The sequence below is a fragment of the Gymnoscopelus microlampas genome, assembly GCF_963454915.1.
Source record: "Gymnoscopelus microlampas genome assembly, chromosome: 21".
Taxonomy (NCBI): Eukaryota; Metazoa; Chordata; class Actinopteri; order Myctophiformes; family Myctophidae; genus Gymnoscopelus; species Gymnoscopelus microlampas.
In genome coordinates this window covers 5,293,421-5,303,363 of record NC_139958.1, presented here as the reverse complement: position 1 = coordinate 5,303,363, position 9,943 = coordinate 5,293,421, and the positions used below count along the sequence as shown (strand labels likewise).

Genomic DNA, 9,943 nt, shown 5'->3' with positions numbered 1-9,943 from the left:
CAAATGTATACGACTCTGTCACATTCATCTCTCTATATGTACAGGTAATGAGTTAAATTAATACCCCATGTTTTAAAAGTAAAAAATAAAAACGTGTGTGTGCGCGTGTGTGCGTGTGTGTGCGTGTGTGTGCGTGTGTGTGTGCGTGTGTGTGTGTGTGTGTGTGTGTGTGTGTGTGTGTGTGTGTGTGTGTGTGTGTGTGTGTGTGTGTGTGTGTGTGTGTGTGTGTGTGTGTGTGTGTGTGTGTGTTGCCTGTATAGGGAAACCATTCGAGGGGAAGGTTGTTCAGTCCAATGTTGGAGGGCATATGTTCCAGAGAAATGCTTAAATACATTTATCCGTATTATAATGACATGTGACTATAATGTGACTCTTAAACCAGTGGTTCTCAAATATTCAAGGACTCCCACATTTGTATGAATTTTGCAGCGGACCACCCAAAATAATATAATTATTTACAAAGTGCCCCCCCCCAACTAAAAGAAAATGTAAAAATATTGTTTTAGATTTTTCTTTTTGTTTAAACAGCCGACCTACAACAAACTCACAAAGCATCATACTGCAATGCGTTGTGAGCTCGTAAATCGGCTTTTTTTTTAAAATATCAGAAGTATCAAATATAAGCTTCAAGTGGTTAAAACTGATTGTAATTAATGTTGCTGCATGGCATTGGAGACCCCCCTGGCTGGAACCCCTTCCAAGGACCCCTGGGGGGGGGGGTCGCCGGACCCTACTTTGAGAACCACTGGGCTAAACCATTAGTCGGGAAAAATAAAACAATAATAATGATAAAATGATATAACATGTTTGTATAATTATGCGTTGTTCACTCACTCAAACATATATAAATTATTCACAGAAGTATTGGATACAACTCACGTTTTTTCTATTTACAAGTAAAGTACCATCGATCCTCTTGTATCGCAGTCAGTCAGAGAGAGTCCTTCATCATCATCATCATCATCATCATGTTTTGGTCACAAATCTCATAATAATTCCTTTTTCCTCTGAGAGTCTGAGATCCTCCTCCATCCCGTCCATCCATCCATCGTGCAAAAAAAAACGTGTAGATTTGGGATGAGCTGGTGAATCCTCCTATAAAACGTGTCACCCACCAGTTCAATAGTTCGCACAGTTAAATTTGTTCCGTTGAAAGGGTAACAGGATAGGTGGGCACCGTGAGGGAGATCTGGGCACCAAGATGTAAAATTGGCTATTTTGTCCAAAATGTAAAATATATATATATTTGGGGGGAAAAAGGTCTTAAGTAATATAAAGCAGTGGTTCTCAAACTTTTTCATGTCAAGGACCCCCAAAACTATATGTATTTGGCCGCGGACCCCCATCTCAAAATATTTTGTTCCAGGGACCCCCACAGAAGCAAAGATTTGAGTTACAAATGTTCGCTTTAAAAATATATATATATTTGAATATTTTCACGGATTCACGGTTTTTCAAAAGCCACACTATGAGCTTGTAGATCTGCTATTTTTGAACAGCCAAACTATAAAATATGGTTAAAGTGGTTAAAATGATTGTGACACTATATTCAAAACAAATTTGGCTGGGGACCCCCTGGTACCCCTCCAAGGACCTCTGGTGGTCCCGGACCCCACTTTGAGAACCAATGATGTAGTGAACGGCACGCACGGTACATCAGACTTAATGTTATATCCTTCAACTTCTTGTTTATGCCCCAAAATGACTGGATAATATACAGGTTTTGTAGCAATTGTAAAAATATTAGACCTTAATCGTCGAGTGTTTAAGCATGTTCTAGTATACTTTACATTACTTAAGATAATTTTTCATTTGTTTTAGTTTTTGTTTTTTTTTACATTTTGGACAAAATAGACAACGTTTCCACCAAGGTGCCCAGATGTCCTTATAAGTGCCCACCTATCCTGTTACCGTTGAAAGTCTGATTATTCATTATTAGGAGCTGTCGTTTTCTGACGTGTGAATGAGCAGAGAGTTGTTGTTGATGAGAATGTTGTTATTGTTGGGTTTGTGTTTCTTCAGCAGCATGCTGATCTTCTCGTCGTCAGAGTTGGGGTCCAGGGGTTTGTTATAATCAGAGTTGGGGTCCAGAGGTTTGTTGTAATCGTCGTCATCCTCCTCGTTGTCCGACGTGCCCTTCAGTCTCTCCGTCTCCGAGTCCTGCTTCTTCTTGGCCGAGGCCATCTCTGCTGCGTGGCGTTTCCTCCACTTAGTCCGTCTGTTCTGGAACCACACCTGGAGATACATAATATAATTATAATATATGATAAAATATATTCTGTTCTGGAACCACACCTGGAGAGAAACATTATTATAATAAAATATAATATAATTGAAATATATTCTGTTCTGGAACCACACCTGGAGAGAAATAATATAATTTTAATAAAAATATAATATATAATAATTCTGCTCTGGAACCACACCTGAAGATGAATAATATAATTGTAATAAAATATAATATAAAATAATCCATTAAAATATATATTATGTTCCGGAACCACACCTGGAGATGAAAAATAAAACGACAAAATAATGATATAATTATATAATTATATAATAATAATATAATATAATAATTCTGTTCTGGAACCACACACATTTAGAAACGACAAAAGGTCCATTAAAATATCGTTGCTGTCGGGGCAGAAACCTCTGATCTCCATATTTAAACTTTGTGTGTGTTTTTTTCGTTAATTATTGGAGAAAAAGCTCAAAACTACAGCATCACATAAAAGCTTCAAACGTAGCAGATCTAAAAGCTCAAAACGCATCGCAAAGTGATGCGTTTTGAGCTTGTAGATCTGCTATACTTTTGAATCCTGAATAGTAACAGTTTTTTTTTTTTTTTTTTTTACAGATGAGGTTTCCACCCTACAGACACGACATATTTATTAATACAATAGGCCTATTATTATAGCCTGCATATGTTTTTTTTGTTAAATTAATCATGACTGTGTAAACTGCACTCAATGGCTACTGGTTATATTATAACACAAATCATTGTAGCTACTTTATATCCATCAGCCTATAACCGTTATAGATATAAAGTAGCTGTAATTATTTTTGTCTGGGCAAAATATAATACAGTTTTATAGCTATTATTTATATGGCCTCCAAACATACACGTTGGACACGTGGCCAATGTTGTGTTGATAATAGGCGAGCCTACATAATGACAGTGCAAAGATTAATTGTTGTTTAATAACAGCTCTTGTTGTATAATAACTATATATTTTCTTTTTCAGAGTTATAGATGCTTTAACCAAACGCCAAATCAGACCACACCAAAAACTAAAATAGCCTAAGCCTATGTGGAAATTATAACAAATTAAAAAGTATTTAGGGCTGTTATTTGATTTATTTTTCCCCCAGTAAAGTAATTTATCATATAATTGATAAACAATATTAAAATAATTTAAAAAACAGAAGCACTATAACTAGCCTACTATTAAAGCATATAGGCCTACCGTGTGTAAATAATATGTTTATAATTGTCGTCAGTCGGTGGAGACACCGTGGGAACGACATGTAGACATACAGGTGGATGGATGGACCCCCCCCCCCCCCCCACCCCAACTGTTTATTGTACATATTTTTCTTCTTTTAGTACTATACTCGTTTATATGATGTTTTTGCATAGTATTATATATTTGTCTTAAACATAATGTTTCGATTAATAGACTACACAGACACAGACCCCAATGGAAACAAGCCATAGTGCTTTCTTTGTAATCCTTTTTATATAGCAGACCTTGTATATAAGTTAACTGGACTTTATGTGCTTTTTTTGTTGCAAACTGTTAAATAAAGTATTCAATCAATCGGTCAATGAATGAACTGGATGGAGGTGTAGACATCTTTACCTTCACCTGGCTCTCCGTCATTCCCAGTGAGTAGGCCAGCCTGGCTCTCTCAGGTCCGGCCAGATATTTAGTTTGTTCAAAAGTCTTTTCCAGAGCAAAGATCTGCTGTCCAGAGAACGTGGGCCGCGTGTGTTTTCTCTTTCCATCTTTATCCAGTAATATTCCACCGTTATGATCTGGGGAAATTAAAATACAAATACAATAAAAAATAAGAAAACACACGAAATGGCATTTATTGTCAAAATCGATCGGCAACCTATACATTGCGACTTTTTTTCTTTTTGTATTTTTGTCATTGAAGATTTATCATATCATTTAGTTTTTCGATCCACTGCAGTGGATAGAAAACTAAATGATTTGATGAATCTCTGTGGTTTTCACCGCAACAAGATTTATCATCTCATTTAGTTTTTGTATTTGTTATGGAATATTATCATATAATTTTGTTTTTGTTGTTGTTGTTGTATTTTTCTTATTGAACATTTATCATAATAATGTAGTTTTCGATCCACTGAGTAGAGAACCACACCGGACACAACAACAACACTCACGGGGTGAACAGGAGAACCGGTGATCTCTCCAGTGCGGGCTCTGCATGACGCCGGGCCAGAAGATCGGCGTCCTGCCCGGCAGGTCGGCCAGGGGAGGCTTGTTGGGGGGGAACCGGGCCACCGCCACGGCCCCGCCGGGGCTGAAGTACAGTCCGTGGTGGGGAGGGGGCGGCGGGGGGCTCAGGCTGCTGAACCGGGGCAGACCGGACAGCATGCCGGCCGACGACGAGGCGGCGGCGGCCGCCGCAGCCACGGCGGCGGACACGATGCACGGCCGGCCCAGGATGTCGTTTATTCCGTGAGGGGTGGCGACCGCGAACTGCGACGATGATGGAGACCCGACGCCCGAGGAGGTCAGATGATGTCCTCCTCCTCCTCCCGTCGCGGAGGTCTTCATGCCGGGGGAGGAGGACGTGGGGTTCGGGGACGTGGCGGCGGTGGGAGGTCCCGCGGACCCCGAGGAGGAGGTCGGGTAGGACGGGTAGAGCTGGCTCTTCATCTCGGCCATGCTGGTCAGCGCGGCCAGCGGAGGGGTGCTGAGGAGGAATCCGTCCATCTGACCCACGGCTAACATCACCAGGTCCAGTTGGAATGGTTTCCCTCAAAAAAAGCCCGTTCAGATGCTCTTTGATTTAAAGTTAAAAACGGGATTCAAAGCAAAAAAAAAACTTGTTTTCTTCAGGTGGCCGAAAATCGCAGATGGACGAAAATCGCCCAACAAAAACTCATAGATAAACAAAACATATGGGAGAAAAAAACCCTGTTGAGCAAATCTTTAGATAATTCAGATTTCCTTTACATTAATAACCGTGTTATTAATGTAAAAGACTCTGCATCTGATGAGGTTTATATGGAGAAAGAAAAAAGTGCTCAAACAGAAAACGATAGCCTCCGATCACTATCAAATAAAAAACTCTACAACCTCAATGTCCACTCAGATTAAATGAGGTCAAATGCCTGTAAAAGTCCTTTTAATTCAAACATATTAAATGTTTAGGCTATATATTAAACTATATTAGCAGATAGAATGTTCCGTCCCATCGAGCTCACCTTCAAAGAGCTTTGCATGAAATCCGAGGATAAAAATATCTACTTTTTGTGCCTTCAGGACGGTCTGTGAGATCATAATAAAACCCATCTGTTTCTCTGTCTGTTGCGTCAAAAGTCCAAACTTTAGGAGGACAGCGGCATCAGGCTGGCAGACAGGGCTGCGATTGGCCGAGCCGGAGCGGTGACGTCACGTAGAGGGCCGTGTCCAGTGCGTTTGGGAGCTCCATCCTTATTGGCTCACACACACCATCATCACAGTTTGCATTTGCACAAGTTGCTTATAGTCTATATACGACGGTCTCTCTCTCTCTCTCTCTCTTCTCTCTCTCTCTCTCTCTCTCTCTCTCTCTCTCTCTCTCTCTCTCTCTCTCTCTCTCTCTGTCATTGGCTGAATTGCTCGTTCTTAAAAGGCTACACCAGGGGTCTTCAACAGGGGGTCCGGGACCCCTAGGGGGTCCTCAGAGTTACTACAGGGGGTCCACCAAATCTTTGTGTGATATGATTTTCTTTTTTACCTTAACCACTTTGAACCCTAGCATCCCTTTTCTGAGGAGAACTTTAGCCAAAAATAGCCGATCTACAAGCTCACAACGCCTCGCGCTGCGAGGCGTTCTGAGCTTGTAGATCGGCTATTTTTGGCAAAGAGGTATAGGTGTAGAGGGAAAAAAGGAGCAGTACCAAGTAAACAAAAAAAGTTGAATCTGAAACTAAATTTTATACAATATAGAGGGGGTCCCTGCTTCATCTCTCTCTCAGCTAGGGGGTCCTTGGCCTGAAAAGGTTGAAGACCCCTGGGCTACACTATCAGGTCACAGGTGTTATATGTAGCCTCCATAGGGCATAGCAGTGGCAGCCATTTTTTGGTTCCACCGATCCAGACCCCATTCATTTTTACCATAGAGATTTGCAAAATGATTTATATCAATTATTTTAAGCAGGGACGTGCACAGATAGACTCTAGGTGGTGCTAGAGTTTTTTTAGTTTACAGCAGGGGTCTTCAACAGGGGATCCGGGACCCCTAGGGGGTCCTCAGAGTTACTACAGGGGGTCCGCCAAATCTTTATATGATATGATTTTTCTTTTTACCATAACCACTCGAAACCTAGCATCCCTTTTCTGAGGAGAACTTTAGAGGTATAGGTGTAGAGGGGAAAAAAGAGCAGACCAAGTAAACAAAAAAAAGTATAATCTTAAACACAATTTTATACAATATAGAGGGGGTCCCTGCTTCATCTCTCTCTCAGCTAGGGGGTCCTTGGCCTGAAAACATTGAAGACCCCTAACCCTGGATTAAAAGCTTCTAATATATTAACAATTCCCCAAAATGTACGTTGCAATTTGCTTCTGTAAATCTCACACTACTAGGGCAGCCGGCGGTTCCGCGCACCGTGCAAGGTGCCCTTTTTTTTTTACTTGAGCACCTGCCCCTCAAAATGTCTGTGCACGCCACTGATTTTAAGCCTAGAAACAAGCCATCCAGACTCCTGGTGAATCATGATTATTTTGTTGAAACCCACTAAACATAGGGTATTTATTAAATATAGTATATCATATTTCAATATTCAACTTTTTTTTCTTCACAGAATCAAATGTTATGGTCATGATTCACCAGGAGCCTGGATGGCTTGGTTCTAAAGGCTTAAAATAATTGATATAAATATTTCTGGAAATCTCTATGGGAAAAATGAATGGGGTCTGGATCGGTGGAACCAGAAAATGGCCGCCACTGCTATGCCCTATCCACAAGTTTCCTAGGGCGTGGTGGGCATCACTTCCTGTCGATTTGATCCCTGATACCTGATCAAATCGACAGGAAGTGATGCCCACAATGCCCTGGGGAAACTTGCGGATAAGACAGTAAGGCCTCCATTTGAATGACTGGATGAATTACTAAATAAATACATTAAAAAATAGCCTGTGACATGTGACTAACCTGGTATGCCCCATAGAGGCCTCAGGCTTATATCAGAGGCTCTCAACCTTTTCAGGCCGTTGTTATTTGACAATCTGGCCAACGTTTCACCATGTTTTATAGTGTAGTGCTTTGATGCAGTAATGGACTTTTTTCATTTAATTTCTTTCTCCTTTTTTTTATTGTCACTTGTCATCTGGAGACCCCACAGGTTGAGAACCACTGGTTTGACAGACAGACAGACAGACAGACAGACAGACAGAAATAATTACATTATTTTGGAATTTCTGTAGCCTATCTACTTACGAGGCTTAGCAGCTGCAGTTGCTATGCATGCACTAGTAGTGACATCTGACATGTAGCCCATTGGTTCTCAAAGTGGGGTCTGGGGACCCCCAGGGGTCCTTGAGGGAGTTCCAGGGGGTCCCCAGCTAAATGATAGATTAGACACCAAATGGACCCTTATGGGTCTGTAACTATTGACATAGATTTTACAATATAAATTGTGGTCCAAGTGATAGAAATGCCATTAAATGGGGGTCTGTAGCCCTAATGCATGTCAAACTGGGGGTCCTTGAAATTAAAATGGTTGAGAATCACTGCTAGAGCCGTAAAGAATCTTCTCTTATGGGGGTCCCTGGCATATCTTTTGAAATGGGGGTCAGTGGGCTAATAAGTGTCAATTTGGGGGTCCTTGACATGAAAAAGTTTGAGAACCACTGATGTAGCCTATATGTCTCAAGCATAGGATCATTTGTGATGACATCACTGGACGTTTTATACCTCCACAATACATATACAGTTTACCTGAGGTCCGACCAGATGATCCTCCTGGATGTGGATGGATGGCAGTTTGATTTGATCTCTCAGTTATAGGTGTGGATCAGGGACCCGCTCAAGTAATGTTATGGAGCAGCACCATCTTGTGGACAACCTTTGTTCTGCATCCAGCTCAGTGCCGTTTTAAGGGTAAAGCAAAGCAAAGTTTGTTGTTTACCCAGGGTGTCGGACTAAATACGAAACTTGTTTCCAGCCGGACCCTGCATGGAAGCCTTGCTCAAGGGCTATTCAGCGGTGATTCATGATCGATGTGATGAATTGGGGAATCGAACTAGGGACCTTCCGGTATCAAGGCCGCCCCTCTAACCACTAGGCCACCGCTGCCAGGGTCAAATGTAGTATGGGGACATGATCTGTCCTGGAACTGTTACAGTTAATAGGCTATAGTAACTTGTATAATCCAAAAGGGTCTAAAACTGACTAGATGGTTGATTTCTGTCTGTTCTTCTGTAAAGGAATATACAATGAATTATTGTTCTTTATTTAAAACCTTTTGGCCTGTCTGTCCCCAGACAAATTGGACCTATGTATCTCTCCGTTTTGTCCTGCTAAAAACTACGAAAGAACTTTAGGAAAGAAATACTATGGATCACAAGTTTGAGTTATCATTTGCATCAATTGATTAAAGAGATTTTCATAAATATATTTGACAAATAAATAGTATTTTAAAACTGTCCTGTCACATGGACATAAAATACTCCTTGAAAAGTCTGCAATGTGCCTTTAAAGCTGTGACTTAGGAAGTGACATCATTTGACCAAGATGACACTACAGGACACTGATCAAAGGTCAGTTCGGTCATTATATTAATTAACACTTAACCTGCTTGAATTATTTCAGATTTTTTGCTGTTGTCTGCCAGAGATTTTTCATCGAAATTAAAAAAGTACTCAGGAGCCGAGATACAGAATTTTTAAGTTTTAAGTTAACAAGGAAGTGGATAGGAGTCTAGATCTTCGAAAAATCATATCTCTTTGGTCTTTGGGTGAAATTAAAAACGCATTTATGCGTTATTGGCACACATAAACGCTAATAATACGCTGAGATTTGATGAAATTGAGAAACGGGCTTCGCAGTTAAGTTCAGATGGTAATGGTCAATGGCTGTGTGCAAATTCAGAGCAATTGCTCCTGTCACTGAGGTGAACCGGGCAGCTTTCCATGACACCACGCACTACACCACCCACTACACTACTACACTACTACACTACTACACTACTACAGAGAGACAGAGGTTTGTGAAATTATAGGAGGATAGTCCTTAAATAGTAGCGAATAGAATTTGCCGTCCCAGCTCCTGCACCAAGTTTATTGTGAGTTCAAGACAGTCTTTGAGATGATAAAACTCATGAGAGGTCTATTGAGAGATTGCTAGGGGCCTGATGTGACAGGGCCTAAATATGGCAAATGCATTGAATGTAACAAAAACAAAAATCTGTACGCATGTTCTACATTTTCTACAATTTTATTCAGTATGCATGCATAATATGATGACGGATACAACAGCTGATTAGAACATTGCCCACAATAACCTACCTGGCCAGGTACTCCGAGGAGCACCGTTTCTAGTTTTTTTCTGAAATTATTTTTATTTTGAAAATGTCTGAAAGATATTGATATATATAATATATATTTTTTTAAATGTAGTAATTGTAAGGAAAATAATTACATTTACTTGCGACCCATACAAATGGTCGGGACCATAGTTGGGTTCAGTTGCTCTA

General features: G+C 40.6%; 1 protein-coding gene across 1 annotated transcript; it reads right to left on the bottom strand.

Annotated features, from left to right (window-relative positions):
* Positions 1-1,935: 1,935 nt before the first annotated feature.
* Positions 1,936-4,991, bottom strand: nkx6.1 (NK6 homeobox 1; the record flags this gene model as incomplete). Its single annotated transcript, XM_084047570.1, has 3 exons — positions 1,936-2,235; positions 3,867-4,042; positions 4,394-4,991. 3 exons carry the CDS (start codon positions 4,989-4,991, stop codon positions 1,936-1,938), a joined length of 1,074 nt encoding a protein of 357 aa, XP_083903696.1.
* Positions 4,992-9,943: the final 4,952 nt, after the last annotated feature.